General features: G+C 41.2%; 1 protein-coding gene across 1 annotated transcript; it reads right to left on the reverse strand.

Moving 5' to 3' along the window:
• Positions 1 to 6,676: 6,676 nt before the first annotated feature.
• Positions 6,677 to 13,796, reverse strand: LOC147004275 (uncharacterized). Its single transcript, XM_085839530.1, has 7 exons — positions 13,714 to 13,796; positions 12,890 to 12,938; positions 9,691 to 9,781; positions 8,914 to 9,222; positions 8,558 to 8,635; positions 7,276 to 7,581; positions 6,677 to 6,972 (listed from the first exon to the last, which is right to left on the reverse strand). Exons 1-7 carry the CDS (start codon positions 13,794 to 13,796, stop codon positions 6,677 to 6,679), a joined length of 1,212 nt encoding a protein of 403 aa, XP_085695656.1.
• Positions 13,797 to 19,580: the final 5,784 nt, after the last annotated feature.

Here is a 19,580-nt window from a genome sequence, read left to right on the forward strand (position 1 = left end):
TTATTAGACCTAACAGAACCATCTTTTCTACCTCTATATGAGATAGAAAATGAGTTTGGTGGCAATGTCCCTTGACAGACATTCATTTTAATATCTGAAACCTAAATATTTAGATAAGTTTTCATATTCTCTAAATTGACATTGCATCTACCACCCACGTACAACTCAATTTTGAACCCATTATCGCTTTATTCTCAAAAAATCGAGTCTGTGGATCACTGACCAGAACTCCTCCATCAAGAGCGGCAGATAATGAAAGAGCTGCTCAGCTGTTGTCTGTGAAGTAGAGAGAGTTGCAGACTCAGGGTCAGGAATCTTATGAAAATGGAGGGTAGACAACAGGGATCAGGTACCCACAAAATGAACCTCACCATGAAGTACCACATCCCCTACCCCTATACTTATGTCCCCTACTAAAGTGACAAGAATGAAACATGAAAAGAGTTATGTAGGCCTCAGCATCGGCGGGAGCCATCTTGCTTCCGGGACTCCACAGCAAGTAGTCTGCACAGGTGAGAGTGTGCACTAGAGAAGCTAACAGCTTCTGTGACAGCACAAAGCAACACAGCTTCTGGGAAAGGTCCAGTTTTTGGCCTTCATCTTCGGCCAGGATGGAAGTCCTAAGGCCAGATATCTGTGCACCTTTCTTATAAGAGGAGATCTTGTCTGCTGAGAGTGCTCTGACCATTGAAACTCAGAGGAGAGAGCTAGTCTCTCAGGTCTGCTGATTTAGGCTAACAGAATCACCAGAGGAACAATCTCTAACCAGAGACAACTATAACAACTAACTGCAGAGATTACCAGATTGTGAAAGGTAAACGTAGGAATCTTACTAAGAGAAACCAAGACTACTCTCCATCATCAGAACCCAGCACTCCCACATCGTCCAGTCCAGGGCACCCCATCACACCCAAAATGCTAGACCCGGATTTAAAAGCATATCTCATGATGATGGTAGAGGACATCAAGAAGGACTTTAATAACTCACTTAAAGAAATACAGAAGGACACTGCTAAACAGGTAGAAGACCTTAAAGAGGAAGCACAAAAATCCCTTAAAGAATTGCAGGAAAACACAACCAAAGAGGTGATGGAATTGAATAAAACCATGAAAGACCTAAAAAGGGAAGTAGACACAATAAAGAAAAGTCAAAGTGAGGCAACGCTGGAGCTGGAGATAGAAACCCTGGGAAAGAAATCTGGAACCATAGATTCGAGCATCAGCAACAGAATACAAGAGATGGAAGACAGAATCTCAGGTGCAGAAGATTCCATAGAGAACATCGGCACAACAATCAAAGAAAGTGGAAAATGCAAAACGATCCTAACTCAAAACATCCAGGAAATCCAGGACACAATGAGAAGACCAAACCTATGGATAATAGGAGTAGATGAGAATGAAGATTTTCAACTCAAAAGACAAGCAAATATCTTCAACAAAATTATAGAAGAAAACTTCCCAAATCTAAAGAAAGAGATGCCCATGAACATACAAGAAGTCTACAGAACTCCAAATAGACTGGACTAGAAAAGAAATTCCTCCGGACACATAATAATCAGAACCAAAAAGGCACTAAATAAAGATAGAATATTAAAAGCAGTAAGGGAAAAAGGTCAAGTAACATATAAAGGCAAGCCTATCAGAATTACACCAGATATTTCACCAGAGACTATGAAAGTCAGAAGAGCCTGGACAGATGTTATACAGACACTAAGAGTACACAAATGCCAGCCCAGCCTACTATACCCAGCCAAACTCTCAATTACCATATATGGAGAAACCAAAGTATTCCACGACAAAACCAAATTCACACATTATCTTTCCCCGAATCCAGCCCTTCAAAGGATAATAACAGAAAAAAAAAAAAAAACAACCAAACAATACAAAGATGGAAACCATGTCCTAGAAAAAGCAAGAAGGTAATCCCTCAACAAACCTAAAAGATGACAGCCACAAGAACAGAATGCCAACTTTAACAACAAAAATAATTGGAAGCAACAATTTCTTTCCCTTAATATCTCTTAAGATCAATGGACTCAACTCCCCAATAAAAAGACATAGACTAACAGACTGGCTACACAAACAAGACCCAACATTTTGCTGCTTTTGTGGAAACTCATTTCAGAGAAAAGGATAGACACTACCTCAGAATGAAAGGCTGGAAAACAATTTTTCCAAGCAAATGGTCTGAAGAAAAAAGCTGGAGTAGCCATTCTAATATCTAGTAAAATCGACTTCCAACCAAGAGTCATCAAAAACAAAACAAAACAAGGAGGGCCTCTTCATACTCATCAAATGTAAAATCCTCCAAGAGGAACTCTCAATTCTGAATATCCATGCTCCAAATACAAGGGCAGCCACATTCATTAAAGAAACTTTAGTAAAGCTCAAAGCACACATTGCACCTCACACAATAAGGGTGGGAGACTTCAACACACCACTTTCACCAATGGACAGATCATGGAAAAAGAAAGTAAACAGGGTCACAGTGAAACTAACAGAAGTTATGAAACAAATGGATCTAAAAGATATCTACAGAACATTTTATCCTAAAACAAAAGGATATACGTTCTTCTCAGCACCTCATGGTCCCTTCTCCAAAATTGACCACATAATTGGTCACAAAACAAGTCTTAGCATATACAAAAATATTGAAATTGTCCCATGCATCCTATCAGATCACCATGGACTAAGGCTGATCTTCAATAACAAAATAAATAATAGAAAGCCAACATTCCCTTGGAAAATGAACAACACTCTTCTCAATGATACCTTGGTCAAGGAAGGAATAAAGAAAGAAATTAAGGACTTTTTGGAGTTTAATGAAAATGAAGCCACAACATTCCCAAACTTATGGGACACAATGAAAGCATATCTAAGAGGGAAACTCATAGCTCTGAATGCCTCCAAAAAGAAACTAGAGAGAGCACACACTAGCAGCTTGACAACACGCCTAAAATCTCTAGAACAAAAGGAAGCAAATTCACCTAAGAGGAGTAGATGGCAGGAAATAATCAAACTCAGGGGCGAAATGAACCAAGTGGAAACAAGAAGAACTATTCAAAGAATCAACCAAACGAGGAACTGGTTCTTTGAGAAAATCAACAAGATAGATAAACCCTTAGCCAGACTCACTAGAGGGCACAGAGAAAGAATCCAAATGAACAAAATCAGAAATGAAAAGGGAGACATAACAACAGATCCTGAAGAAATCCAACACACCATCAGATCCTTCTAGAGAAGGCTATACTCAAGAAAACTGGAGAACCTGGGTGAAATGGACAAGATTCTAGACAGATACCAGGTACCAAAGTTAAATCAAGATCAGGTTAATGATCTAAACAGTTCTATATCCCCTAATGAAATGGAAGCAGTCATTAATAGTCTCCCAAACAAAAAAAGCCCAAGACCAGATGGGTTTAGTGCAGAGTTCTATCAGACCTTCAAAGAAGATCTAATCCCAGTTCTTCACAAACTATTCCTCAAAAGAGAAACAGAATGTAGTCTACCAAATGCATTCTATGAAGCCACAATTACTCTGATACCTCAAGCACAAAAAGACCCAACAAAGATATAGAACTTCAGACCAATTTCCCTTATGAATATCTATGCAAAAATCCTCAATAAAGTCCTCGCTAACCGAATCCAAGAACATAACAAAAACAATCATCCAACCTGACCAAGTAGGTTTCATCCCAGGGATGCAGGGATGGTTCAATATATGGAAATCCAGCAATGTAATCCAGTATATAAACAAACTCAAAGACAAAAAAAAAAAAAACCATGATCATCTCATTAGATGAGGAGAAAGCATGCCACAAAATCCAACAGGCATTCATGAGAAAAGTCTTGGAAAGATCAGGAATTCAAGGCCTATACCTAAACAGGATAAAAGCAATCTACAGCAAACCAGTAGCCAACATCAAAGTAAACAGTGAGAAGCTGGAAGCAATCCCACTAAAATCAGGGACTAGACAAGGCTGTCCACTCTCTCCCTACCTATTCAACATTGTACTTAAAGTCCTAGCCAGAGCAATTAGACAACAAAAGGAGATCAAGGGGATACAAATTGGAAAGGAAGAAGTCAAAATATCACTTTCTGCAGATGATATGATAGTATATATAAGTGACCCTAAAAATTCCACCAGAGAACTCCTAAGCCTGATAAACAGCTTCAATGAAGTAGCTGGATATAAAATTAACTCAAACAAGTCAATGGCCTTTCTGTACACAAAGGATAAACAGGCTGAGAAAGAAATTAGGGAAACAACACACTTCTCAATAGTCACAAATACTATAAAATACCTTGGCATGACTCGAAGGAAGTGAAAGATCTGTATGATAAGAATTTCAAGTCTCTGAAGAAAGAAATTAAAGAAGATCTCAGAGGATGGAAAGATCTCCCATGCTCATGGATTGGCAGGATCAATTTAGTAAAAATGGCTATCTTGCCAAAAGCAATCTACAGATTCAATGCAATCCCCATCAAAATTCCAACTCAAATCTTCGACCAATTAGAAAGGGCAATCGGCAGATTCACCTGGAATAACAAAAAAAAAAAAAAAAAAAAAAAAAAACTAGGATAGCAAAAACTCTTCTCAAGGATAAAAGCACCTCTGTTGGAATCAACATGCCTGACCTAAAGCTGTACTACAGAGCAATTGAGATAAAACCTGCATGGTACTGGTATAGCGACAGACAAGTACACCAATGGAATAGAATTGAAGACCCACAGATGAACCCAAACAGCTATGGTCACTTGTTCTATGACAAGGGAGCAAAAACCATTCAGTGGAAAAACGCAGCATTTTCAACAAATGGTGCTGGCACAATTGGCGGTTATCATGTAGAAGAATGCGAACTGATCCATTCCTATCTCCTTGGACTAAAGTCAACTCTAAGTAGAATCAGGGACTCGACATAAAACCAGAGACACTGAAACTTATAGAAGAGAAAGTAGGGAAAAGCCTCGAAGATATGGGTACAGGGGAAGAATTCCTGAATAGAACTGCAATGCCTCCTGCTGTAAGATCGAGAATCGATAAATGGGACCTCATAAAGTTGCAAAGTTTCTGCAAGGCAAAAGACACCGTCAATACGACAAAAAGACCACTAACATATTGGGCAAGGATCTTTACCTATACGAAATCAGATAGGGGACTAATATCCAATATATATAAAGAACTCAAGAAGGTGGACTCCAGAAAATCAAATAACCCCATTAAAAAATGGGGCTCAGAGCTGAACAAAGAATTCTCACTTGAGGAATAACGAATGGCAGAGAAGCACCTGAAAACATGTTCAACAACATCCTTAATCATCAGGGAAATGCAAATCAAAACAACCCTGAGATTCCACCTCACACCAGTCAGAATGGCTAAGATCAAAAATTCAGGTGACAGCAGATGCTGGCAAGGATGTGGAGAAAGAGGAACACTCCTCCAGTGTTGGTGGGACTGCAAGCTTGTACAACTACACTGGAAATCACTCTGGCGGTTCCTCAGAAAACTGGACATAATAATACTGGAGGATCCCGAGATACCTCTCCTGGGCATCTATCCAGAAGATGTACCAACCGGTAAGAAGGACACATGCTCCACTATGTTCATTGCAGCCTCATATATAATAGCCAGAAGCTGGAAAGAACCCAGATGCCCCTCAACAGAGGAATGGATACAGAAAATGTGGTACGTTTACACAATGGAGTACTGCTCAGCTATTAAAAAGAATGAATTTTTGAAATTCCTAGGCAAATGGATGGACCTGGAGGGCATCATCCTGAGTGAGGTAACCCAATCACAAAGGAACTCACACAATATGTACTCACTGACAAGTGGATATGAGTCCAGAATCTTAGGATACCCATGATATAAGATATAATTTGCTAAATGCATGAAACTCAAGAAGATCGAAGACCAAAGTGTGAACACTTTACCCCTTCTTAGAATTGGAAAGAAACCCCCCTTGGAAGAAGTTACAGAGACAAAGTTTGGAGCTGAGACCAAAGGATGGACCATCTAGAGACTGCCATATCCGGGACTCCATCCCATAATCAGCTTCCAAACGCTGACACCATTGCAGACACTATCAAGAATTTGCTGAAAGGACCCAGACAGAACTGTCTCTTGTGAGAATATGCCGGGTCTAGCAAACACAGAAGTGGAGGCTCACAGTCAGCTATTGGAAGGATCACAGGGCCCCCAATGGAGGAGCTAGAGAAAGTACCCAAGGAGCCAAAGAGATCTGCAATCCTATAGGTGGAACAGCAATATGAAATAACCAGTACTCCCCCCCCCCCCTTGGAGCTTTTGCCTCTAGCTGCATATGAATCAGAAAATGGCCTAGTGGGCCATCATTGTAAAGAGAGGCCCATTACTCATGCAAACTTTATATACCTCAGTATGGGAGAACAAGAGGTCCAAGAAGAGGGAGTGGGTGGTTGGGTGAGTGAGTGGGGGAGCGTGTGGGGGACTTTTGGGATAGCATTGGAAATGTAAATGAAATAAATACCCCCCCCAATAAAAAATTGAAAAAAAAAATATAGAAAAGAGTTATGTTAAAATAATTTATTTGATTTCACATTTCCTTTACATTAAGATAGAGAAATTGAGGATCCATACAGTGCTGGAAGATTCTTAGTGGTTTTTACAGGAAAAGGAAAAGTCCCAACATGTCTTCACTGAGGACTTGAGCTCTCATCACAAGGTGACCACGGCAGCTGAAAGTTGTTGCCTCCAGGGAGAGAGGCAGGAAGTCCATGTTGAACTGGCAATGGATAGGTGGCATTCCAGGCGTCCCACCTGGGAACCAGTGAGTCCTGACTGCACATCATCAGTGATAGGTTCCCAGGAAGCTGTCCCGAAGATGCAGACATGCCATAATCCCAAGGCTGGTATACTGGAGATGGCATCACCATTGGAGTTTGAGGGCTTGAGGAAGGCCTGGGATGACCAGACCGGTTATACAGAGCACCTGAGAGGAAAAGAAAGAGAGAGAGAGAAAGCATAAACATGGCACCCTCATTCTCTCTGAGTCACTCTAAGTAATTGCCTGGCCTCTGTGTCAGAGTCAACTATGAACAAGTCCAAATTCCATTGCCATGAGGTGACACGGGAAGTTAGACATTGGGGGCCAGAATTTGTGCTATATGCAACAACACAGCCCTGTGGGAATGGGGCTTCACTCCATAGTCTGCTCAGCTCTGTCCTTATGAAGGACAGGCCATCTGATGCCACGACTTTCAGAACCCCAAGTGTCTATGTAGAAGAGACTCACCTGGAACACGGCCTCTCTGACATTGGGGGTCGAAGATCCTGTCCAGATAATCTCTATAAGGAGAATACAAGGGTACAGCCCTGGATCTCTCTCTACTGAGAGTCGAGTGCAGATCCTTCATGGTCCACATCAGGCCCAAACAGCTTTGGATGTCCTTGAACAGGCCTCGATGATAGAGACGCTGGCAAACAAGACTGCTCTTCTGCTTGATCTTCTGGCCTGGGTGGCCAATTTCCCATTCAACCACTTGCCACTCCTGCAGGAAGATCTTGATTTCAGGGTCGGTCCATGGGCTACAGGAAGGGCCTGCAGAGACAGAGGGGCAAGATGAGTATATTGGAGGTCACACACTCATACCTGTCACCTTTCCTCAGGGATTCTCCCTGCACATTGAACTGACAAAAATGGTTACTTTCTGTTATCAAGACCTTGGGAACACTTGCAGGAGAGCCCAGAATCCAGAGTCTACCAGGCTCTTAATACCAAGAGATACACTCACTGGGAATTCATCAGTGTCTTCAGCTTTGGAAAATGAATAGGAGTTCAGATTTAGGTTTTAGCCAAGGGCAGGTTTCAGGCAATATAATCCAACCTTGGAAGACCACACTGTCTCAACTTAAAAATGTCAGAGACACCGAGTGAAACCAAGGTCAGTTCATTGAAGTTTCTTTTATGTATTGGGGTTTCCTTCCATGGTGCTGGCCATCCTACAGCTCACTAACACTAAGCCCAACCTATCTAGGACATCCCACTGATGTGCTTGCCTCTGGCTCCCCCTCCCAAGTACTGGAATTAAAGGCATGGGATGCCAATGTCACACATTTCCTAAATATCTTCACTTCTTGGAAACTTAAGCTGAAAAGCAGACACCAACACAGAACTTTAATGGTTTGTTTCCTTCTTACTATGATATAATCAACTTGACGACAAAGAACAGCCATGACAAGACCACCTCCTGTCAACTCCTGACTATGATGCCACCTTCGGTCATGCCTCCTTTCCAAAGGAAACCATAACCGGTATACAATCACAGATGGTAGATAAAGCCATCCAAGGAGAAATGGCAAATGCATCGTATATTTAACAGTGTCATAGTCATACCTAATGTGATAGAATATCCCCCACACAAGTCCAAATGCAAGGGAAAATATCAAAGGATATATGGGAGTTCCAATCCTTCCAACAGGAAATCAGAATTTCATCACCCTTGTACACCATCAGTGATGAGTTCCCCTTAAGCTTTCCAATAGTGGGAAGGATGCGATAATGCCAAAGTGCATACCTGGAGAGATGGCACCACCAATGCAGACGGAAGGTGCATAGGAAGCTGGGGGATTCCCGTGCCCATCAAACCAAGCTCCTGAGTGAGGGGAGAGGGAAGAGAAGGCATTTAAAATGGCACCCTCACTCTCTTTCAGGCGCTAGAAGCGATTGTCTGGACTCTGGGTCAGAGTCAAGTATGAACAAGAAGAAATTCCATTGCCTTGGAGTGACAGAGGAAGTTTGACACACGGAGCAGGCCACTATGGGAAATAAAGGCCTATGGGAAAAGGACTTGCAGCAGTTGTGTGCTCTGCTCTATGCCCAGCTGATGCTTTTCTCTGGGACCTCAAAATCCCCTCTACACAAGAGACTCACCTGGCACATAGCCTCCCTGGGATCTGGGGTGGCCCAAGATCCCGTACAGGATCCAATCATAAGGCGAATACAAGCGGTAAGCCCGGGGCCTCTCGTTACAAAGACGTGTGTGCAGGTCCTTCATCTTCACCATTACATCAAGGCAGCTATTCTTGCTCTTCCTCAGACCCCGATTAGAGAGGCGTCTGCTAAGGAACTTGGCCTTCTCATGCATCTTATTGCCTGGGTCTCCGAGTTCATATTCAACCATTGCCCACTCTTCCAGCAAGATCCAGATTTCATCCTCAATCCACGGGCTATCCCACGGACCTGCGAGGCAAAGAGGGATGCGATGAGGATATCAAAGGTAACACACATGACCATGTCAACTTTGCTTAGGGACTTTCCCTGCACACTGATTGGCCAACAATGGCTTCCCTCATTTATCAAGTGGTTAGGAACACAGTCTTACCAGCCCTGTTACAGCACCTAACCTGCTCTTCACAGTAAGAAGTACACTCATTGGGAAAGCATAGGTGTCTGCAGATTTAGGGATGGTTTGGTCCCAGAATACAATGGGATCCACAGCATTAGTGCTACCAGGGAATGTTGGATCTGTAGAGACTCATAACCACATCCACGACAGGGAGACACTCAGAGCCTTCTGGGACAAGGGCATACATCAGGGACCACTGAATGCTGACCTATCCTTGCTACAGATGTCCAAGTCGGGGTTCTTTCATCTACTCGAAGTCACAGAGCAAGAGAATAGGAGAGCAGGGATTTCACTCTGAATACCTGAGGAACTTTGGCCTTCCTGCCTCAGCCTCCTCCTTCTCCTATTGGCTTCTTTGTCATTTCTCACACTTTGGACTCGGTTATCTTCTCTCTGTGCAGAAAGGAAACAATTACATATTAAAGCAGGTTGCAAGCTACAGGAATCCCTGTTCCCCAGCTGTGAATGGACTCAGGTAGCAGCCTCCAGTTGCATAAGCTAAAACAATGCACCCTTACTTCCTCATTCACAGATGCTGGTCCATTCTCTTCTAATGGGAAAGTTGGCCTGTGAGGTTAATCCAAAGAGGAGCGACAGTGAACAGGGCAGGAGCCCTTGATCAAGTGGAGGAAAGAAACGGAAGCACCTCTCCTTTGAGAAGACCACAGCCACTCACTCTCTTCAGTTCACATTCTTACCATTTTCTGCAGGGGAAAAAATTCCCTTTCAAAATCTAGTCAACTCCAGCTGTGCTACAGACACAGTAAGCTATCAAGAGAAACTGTGTGAAACTACACTTTTCCATCCTAAGTCACACAACATGGGTGTCTGACAGGTGGCCATACTGGCATTCACTGCTAAGAGGAATGGAGATTCTCAGAAATTGAACATCATTCTTGGCTACATAGTTGGTTGTGGGCTAAAACCTAGAAACCCAAGGACAAAATAAATGTAGTTGGTGTACCTCTTCAATTTACAGACATGGGTTCAAATTCAAGGTAGCTAACCATATTTTGTATGTGCCGAGGCACAAATATGCCAGTTACCCTACAGAAAATAGGAGTGAATTTAATTGCCCCCAAATCACCTGCATTTTGTCTCTTGAGCTTCCTTTCCCGAACACAGTGAGGAAACTAGGGTCCAATGTGTCCCGGTGTTCACAAGAGTCTGCGGTGCAAGGAGCTCTGCTTACTTCCCTGGAAGACTACAAGTCGGAGACTCCTGTGCAAATGTGGTTCTTTATAAAGCTCTACGGTTTAATTGAATCTGACCCACCCAACCTGTATGTTTAGGGTGGCTCAATTGTTGACCTGGTGCCTTTAATCCTATATCCCATGCTAAGGAAAGAAACAGGCTCATGAGCAGGATCTCCTAGGCTACATAAGCAAGACCCCACAGTCTCCACTGAAAATGACCAAAGAAACTAGGCCAATTAATTTAAGTTCATTTGCTGAGACAGAGTTTATTCACCTAGTTCTGGGCATTCTTCAACTCACTAAAGTTAAGACCAAAATCTGGTGTCTGATACACCGATCGATCCACTGCCTATAGCTCTCTCTCTCACATGCTGGGATCTAAAGTAAGGCCCAGACATTAACACATTTACTAAATACCTTCTTAGGTGTCCTGGCTTTCTCCTCTGGATGAAGGCATAGGATTCTCAGGTGCTGCACCCCCATGTCTGCCTAGATGCTGCCATGATTCCTCTCTTCATGATATGGGGCTGAACTTCAGAACCCCAATGCCATTCCCAGTTAAATGTTTTCATTCCTAAGAGTTGTTGGACATGGAGTCTCTTCAGAGCAATGGGAACTCAAAATCAGGCAGAAGTTGGTACCAGCACTGAGATACTGATGTCATAGACCTGTACACGTTTTGATTTAAAGGAAAGTGGATTTGGGGACTTTAGATCAGAAAAGCCATGGAATGTCTTAAGTGGAGCTGGGTGGGTTATTCCAGCAGGGACATGGATGTCACTGATGCTGACGGTGAACTGAACTGTGGGTGTAGGCCTCAAGAGGTTTGTTTTAGAGGAGAAGAATGTTAGTATGTGGCCTAGAGACTGGTTTTTCTGATATTTGGTTGGAAAATATGGCTGCTTTTTGCCCTTGTCTGAAGAATCTGTTTGAGGCTAAGGTGAAAAGACTGAGAACATTTGAAATTGCAAAGGGTGTCTATAAAATGTCTTTAAAAGAATAGACTTTGTTCTTTGATTTACAGTGATCAGGAGCTTAAGGATAAACATAACAATCATAAGACTAAAACAACAACAAAAAAATCTATGGTTCAAAGGCAAGCAGATCTTTGAGTTCATGATGATCTTGGCTCATTCCAAGCCCTAGGTGAAAAAAAGGTTAAGTACAGGCGTGGTGGTGCACACCTTTAATCCCAAGACTCAGGAGACAGAGGCCTGTGTATCTCTGAATTTAAGGTCGTCTACAGATTAAGTTCCAGGAGAGCCAAGCATAGGCAATGAATGAAATCACTGAACACAGAAAGTTGGTAAAGATGGAATAGAACATGGGGTGCCATGTTCCAGTACACCAAGCAGTAGAACCCTGCAGCTTTGGCCCAGTACAAATTAGGCATCAAGTATGTTGCAACCTATTATTAAAATGGGTTCAACCTCGACTCTAACCTGCCATCCCACAAATGAACTTGAAGAGAAATGTCACTAGAGTATGGGGGAAGTGGACTTGTTCATCAATACTTTTTAGGAGGCGAGCTCAATCTTTGGCAGCAGTTCAGTCCCATAGCAAACCGCAAATAGGATACAGTTGTTGCAGACCAGTCCTCCAGGCAGGCAGATATCACATTCAAACCAGCAGCTTCAGTCCCTTCTCTACTCAGACACACAAGGCACAAACCAGAAGCTACAATCTGATCAGGAAGAAACTGACAGATATGACAACTGGCCTGAGGAGAGCCCACAAAGCAGAAATCTGATGCAGGAATCTAGGTAGGATTTCTTGGATGAGGGTTTCTCAATCGGGGCTAGCTTTTCCACCTGTAATCACTCAATGTCCCTAGGTAGGGCAAACCAATACTTGTGTATACTTAGGGAAGAATAGTGACTCAGAGAAAACCAAACCGCCGCTCAGTGCTCATTCCCCGTAATGTTTGTAGAGACATTTTATACGCCAACATCACAGGTCCTTTCACTTGTTTGCTACATCAAACATCCTTTCACCTGTGTCTGCTTCAGCAAAACATCCTTTACCCGTGTCTTCCTCAGGGAGAAATCCTTTCACCTCTGTGCCTCAAGAAAACATCCTTTCAAATAATTAACTTTGCAAAGAAACTAGGAGTTTCCTTCAATGTGACTCTAGCTTTCCAATCAGGAATAGAGGAGGTTAGTGGGACAATTGATGCTGGTTAAATAGAGCATAGAAATTAGAGTTTATTATAATAAAGAGACCACCATCACTGAGGTGAAATCTTCTGAGAAGTGTTATCTGAGAGCACTAAGAAGCTGTGTTCCAGAGATTGCCAAGAATGTACCTCATGCTGTATCTGTATGTGGTAATCGGTGAGATTCACCCAGGTGGTACTGATTTTTAAGATATGAAGGGGTTGTGGAGAGCAGCTGAACCTTGGCTCTCAGAGATACCAGGGAAGGCCCTTTGTTGTTGTTGTTGTTGCTGCTGTTTTCTTAATGTTTTGTAGTTTGTTTATTTTTAATGGTTTTTTTTTCCTTTTCCTTTCATATAAAAGTCATCAATATATTTTCACCCCAAAGGCTGGCCCACTCCAAATCTCTACTTGATCTCTGAGTAAGTGGACTCCCTGGGTATTACCTCTACCTGATCCATAAAGTCTATGCAGGTTTAAGATCATCCTCTCCCACTGAGTCTAGACAAGGCAGCCCTATGCTACTTATGTGCCTAAGGCCTCAGATCATTGCATGTATGCTCGTTGTTTGGTAGGTCAGACTCTAGGTGTTCCCAGGGATCCAGGTTATATGTGACTGTGGGGTTGCCCTTGCCTTCAGCACCTCGGTAAGCCTGTGTGTGAAGATGCAGCCCTAGTTGCAGTTGATAAATTAGGACTGAAGGAGTCAGGCAAAGAATTAGTGACTAGGTACATTGAAGGGAGCCTTTGAGAGGCTATTGGTGAAGCCTACATGTAGTAGAAGTCCCCAGCCCTTTGGAGTTGCCAATACCATGGGATGACCAACAAGAATAGCAGTAACAAAGTGTCATCCACCAAAGCCTAGAGTACTATAGAGGGCAGAGATGAAGAAGTGACCCAAGTCCTATGGAGGAGCCTAGATGATCATGTGTGGATCCCAGACATTAGAACAAGAACCTGCAACTTAAGGTTACCTTTTAGACTTGAGGATATTAGAGAGACCAGAGGCATAGATAAGCAGCACAGCAAAGCTCTTAACAAAGCTGGTAACAGACATGGAGATACAGAGTTTGGAGTTTGCACAGATGAATTTTTATCTTGCAATGGTTCAGCATTTCTGCACTGTAACTTTTTCAAGTAGGAATATATATCCTGTGATGTTGGAGGTATATGATCGGCTTTGTGATTTTGATTTTATACAGCACTACACTTAAGTCATTGACTGAACATTAAACCACATGATCACATTATGGCCTTTCGAATTTTTTTTTTTGAGAGTGTTGTATAGTATGGGGACTTTGTCATTAGACTGCATATTTTAGCATTATGCTATAGCTAGGTATAGCCCATAGACTCTTGTGTTTGAACAAGGGGCCAGGGAGAGGAATGTGGTGGTTTGAGTATGCTTGGCTCACAGACTGGCTTTAGGTGACCCCTTTAGGAGCTTCATCAACTCAAAACACATCTCCCCCCAAACCTAGAAAACCCCTGCTCTAACCTCAGTTAGTGCATGCACTTCCTAGGGAGGATGATACCATGCAGGCAATGTAGAACTTTCTTCTTTTCTGGCCTTCTTGTAGACCTATAACATATATATATATATATATATATATATATATATATATATATATATGTCTCAGAAGAGAGCCCTAGGTTATGATTCATTTAAAAATTAAACAATTTATGGACCTTAATTAGACGTAGAGTGATGTAATTGTACAACGTGGAATGTCAAGTGCAATATAAATGGATACTAGACACATAGATACAAAGATACATAGATACATAGATACACAGATACACAGATACATACATACATTGACACATAGATACCTAGATACCTAGATACATAGATACATACATATGGGGAGATATAGAGACAGATAAAGATCAAGATAGATAGATGTTGACATATATATATATATATATATATATATATATATATATATATGTGTGTGTGTGTGTGTGTGTGTGTGTGTGTGTGTGTGTGTGTGTTTGTATGTACATGTGAAACACCAGGCCATTATTAGACCTAACAGAACCATCTTTTCTACCTCTATATGAGATAGAAAATGAGTTTGGTGGCAATGTCCCTTGACAGACATTCATTTTAATATCTGAAACCTAAATATTTAGATAAGTTTTCATATTCTCTAAATTGACATTGCATCTACCACCCACGTACAACTCAATTTTGAACCCATTATCGCTTTATTCTCAAAAAATCGAGTCTGTGGATCACTGACCAGAACTCCTCCATCAAGAGCGGCAGATAATGAAAGAGCTGCTCAGCTGTTGTCTGTGAAGTAGAGAGAGTTGCAGACTCAGGGTCAGGAATCTTATGAAAATGGAGGGTAGACAACAGGGATCAGGTACCCACAAAATGAACCTCACCATGAAGTACCACATCCCCTACCCCTATACTTATGTCCCCTACTAAAGTGACAAGAATGAAACATGAAAAGAGTTATGTAGGCCTCAGCATCGGCGGGAGCCATCTTGCTTCCGGGACTCCACAGCAAGTAGTCTGCACAGGTGAGAGTGTGCACTAGAGAAGCTAACAGCTTCTGTGACAGCACAAAGCAACACAGCTTCTGGGAAAGGTCCAGTTTTTGGCCTTCATCTTCGGCCAGGATGGAAGTCCTAAGGCCAGATATCTGTGCACCTTTCTTATAAGAGGAGATCTTGTCTGCTGAGAGTGCTCTGACCATTAAAACTCAGAGGAGAGAGCTAGTCTCTCAGGTCTGCTGATTTAGGCTAACAGAATCACCAGAGGAACAATCTCTAACCAGAGACAACTATAACAACTAACTGCAGAGATTACCAGATTGTGAAAGGTAAACGTAGGAATCTTACTAAGAGAAACCAAGACTACTCTCCATCATCAGAACCCAGCACTCCCACATCGTCCAGTCCAGGGCACCCCATCACACCCAAAATGCTAGACCCGGATTTAAAAGCATATCTCATGATGATGGTAGAGGACATCAAGAAGGACTTTAATAACTCACTTAAAGAAATACAGAAGAACACTGCTAAACAGGTAGAAGACCTTAAAGAGGAAGCACAAAAATCCCTTAAAGAATTGCAGGAAAACACAACCAAAGAGGTGATGGAATTGAATAAAACCATGAAAGACCTAAAAAGGGAAGTAGACACAATAAAGAAAAGTCAAAGTGAGGCAACGCTGGAGCTGGAGATAGAAACCCTGGGAAAGAAATCTGGAACCATAGATTCGAGCATCAGCAACAGAATACAAGAGATGGAAGACAGAATCTCAGGTGCAGAAGATTCCATAGAGAACATCGGCACAACAATCAAAGAAAGTGGAAAATGCAAAACGATCCTAACTCAAAACATCCAGGAAATCCAGGACACAATGAGAAGACCAAACCTATGGATAATAGGAGTAGATGAGAATGAAGATTTTCAACTCAAAAGACAAGCAAATATCTTCAACAAAATTATAGAAGAAAACTTCCCAAATCTAAAGAAAGAGATGCCCATGAACATACAAGAAGTCTACAGAACTCCAAATAGACTGGACTAGAAAAGAAATTCCTCCGGACACATAATAATCAGAACCAAAAAGGCACTAAATAAAGATAGAATATTAAAAGCAGTAAGGGAAAAAGGTCAAGTAACATATAAAGGCAAGCCTATCAGAATTACACCAGATATTTCACCAGAGACTATGAAAGTCAGAAGAGCCTGGACAGATGTTATACAGACACTAAGAGTACACAAATGCCAGCCCAGCCTACTATACCCAGCCAAACTCTCAATTACCATATATGGAGAAACCAAAGTATTCCACGACAAAACCAAATTCACACATTATCTTTCCCCGAATCCAGCCCTTCAAAGGATAATAACAGAAAAAAAAAAAAAAAAAAAAACAACCAAACAATACAAAGATGGAAACCATGTCCTAGAAAAAGCAAGAAGGTAATCCCTCAACAAACCTAAAAGATGACAGCCACAAGAACAGAATGCCAACTTTAACAACAAAAATAATTGGAAGCAACAATTTCTTTCCCTTAATATCTCTTAAGATCAATGGACTCAACTCCCCAATAAAAAGACATAGACTAACAGACTGGCTACACAAACAAGACCCAACATTTTGCTGCTTTTGTGGAAACTCATTTCAGAGAAAAGGATAGACACTACCTCAGAATGAAAGGCTGGAAAACAATTTTTCCAAGCAAATGGTCTGAAGAAAAAAGCTGGAATAGCCATTCTAATATCTAGTAAAATCGACTTCCAACCAAGAGTCATCAAAAACAAAACAAAACAAGGAGGGCCTCTTCATACTCATCAAATGTAAAATCCTCCAAGAGGAACTCTCAATTCTGAATATCCATGCTCCAAATACAAGGGCAGCCACATTCATTAAAGAAACTTTAGTAAAGCTCAAAGCACACATTGCACCTCACACAATAAGGGTGGGAGACTTCAACACACCACTTTCACTAATGGACAGATCATGGAAACAGAAAGTAAACAGGGTCACAGTGAAACTAACAGAAGTTATGAAACAAATGGATCTAAAAGATATCTACAGAACATTTTATCCTAAAACAAAAGGATATACGTTCTTCTCAGCACCTCATGGTCCCTTCTCCAAAATTGACCACATAATTGGTCACAAAACAAGCCTTAGCATATACAAAAATATTGAAATTGTCCCATGCATCCTATCAGATCACCATGGACTAAGGCTGATCTTCAATAACAAAATAAATAATAGAAAGCCAACATTCCCTTGGAAAATGAACAACACTCTTCTCAATGATACCTTGGTCAAGGAAGGAATAAAGAAAGAAATTAAGGACTTTTTGGAGTTTAATGAAAATGAAGCCACAACATTCCAAAACTTATGGGACACAATGAAAGCATATCTAAGAGGGAAACTCATAGCTCTGAATGCCTCCAAAAAGAAACTAGAGAGAGCACACACTAGCAGCTTGACAACACGCCTAAAATCTCTAGAACAAAAGGAAGCAAATTCACCTAAGAGGAGTAGATGGCAGGAAATAATCAAACTCAGGGGCGAAATGAACCAAGTGGAAACAAGAAGAACTATTCAAAGAATCAACCAAACGAGGAACTGGTTCTTTGAGAAAATCAACAAGATAGATAAACCCTTAGCCAGACTCACTAGAGGGCACAGAGAAAGAATCCAAATGAACAAAATCAGAAATGAAAAGGGAGACATAACAACAGATACTGAAGAAATCCAACACACCATCAGATCCTTCTAGAGAAGGCTATACTCAAGAAAACTGGAGAACCTGGGTGAAATGGACAAGATTCTAGACAGATACCAGGTACCAAAGTTAAATCAAGATCAGGTTAATGATCTAAACAGTCCTATATCCCCTAATGAAATAGAAGCAGTCATTAATAGTCTCCCAAACAAAAAAAGTCCAAGACCAGATGGGTTTAGTGCAGAGTTCTATCAGACCTTCAAAGAAGATCTAATCCCAGTTCTTCAAAAACTATTCCTCAAAAGAGAAGCAGAAGGTACTCTACCAAACTCATTCTATGAAGCCACAATTATTCTGATACCTCAAGCACAAAAAGACCCAACAAAGATAGAGAACTTCAGACCAATTTCCCTTATGAATATCTATGCAAAAATCCTCAATAAAGTCCTCGCTAACCGAATCCAAGAACATAACAAAAACAATCATCCAACCTGACCAAGTAGGTTTCATCCCAGGGATGCAGGGATGGTTCAATATACGGAAATCCAGCAATGTAATCCAGTATATAAACAAACTCAAAGACAAAAAAAAAAAAAAAAAAAAAAAAAAAAAAAAAAAAAAAAAAAAAAAAAAAAAAAAAAACCATGATCATCTCATTAGATGAGGAGAAAGCATGCCACAAAATCCAACAGGCATTCATGAGAAAAGTCTTGGAAAGATCAGGAATTCAAGGCCTATACCTAAACAGGATAAAAGCAATCTACAGCAAACCAGTAGCCAACATCAAAGTAAACAGTGAGAAGCTGGAAGCAATTCCACTAAAATCAGGGACTAGACAAGGCTGTCCACTCTCTCCCTACCTATTCAACATTGTACTTAAAGTCCTAGCCAGAGCAATTAGACAACAATAGGAGATCAAGGGGATACAAATTGGAAAGGAAGAAGTCAAAATATCACTTTCTGCAGATGAAATGATAGTATATATAAGTGACCCTAAAAATTCCACCAGAGAACTCCTAAGCCTGATAAACAGCTTCAATGAAGTAGCTGGATATAAAATTAACTCAAACAAGTCAATGGCCTTTCTGTACACAAAGGATAAACAGGCTGAGAAAGAAATTAGGGAAACAACACACTTCTCAATAGTCACAAATACTATAAAATACCTTGGCATGACTCGAAGGAAGTGAAAGATCTGTATGATAAGAATTTCAAGTCTCTGAAGAAAGAAATTAAAGAAGATCTCAGAGGATGGAAAGATCTCCCATGCTCATGGATTGGCAGGATCAATTTAGTAAAAATGGCTATCTTGCCAAAAGCAATCTACAGATTCAATGCAATCCCCATCAAAATTCCAACTCAAATCTTCGACCAATTAGAAAGGGCAATCGGCAGATTCACCTGGAATAACAAAAAAAAAAAAAAAAAAAAAAAAAACTAGGATAGCAAAAACTCTTCTCAAGGATAAAAGCACCTCTGTTGGAATCAACATGCCTGACCTAAAGCTGTACTACAGAGCAATTGAGATAAAACCTGCATGGTACTGGTATAGCGACAGACAAGTACACCAATGGAATAGAATTGAAGACCCACAGATGAACCCAAACAGCTATGGTCACATGTTCTAT

Source organism: Mus caroli, unplaced genomic scaffold (assembly GCF_978045245.1).
Source record: "Mus caroli unplaced genomic scaffold, Mus_caroli_1 scaffold_6, whole genome shotgun sequence".
NCBI classification, from domain to species: Eukaryota; Metazoa; Chordata; class Mammalia; order Rodentia; family Muridae; genus Mus; species Mus caroli.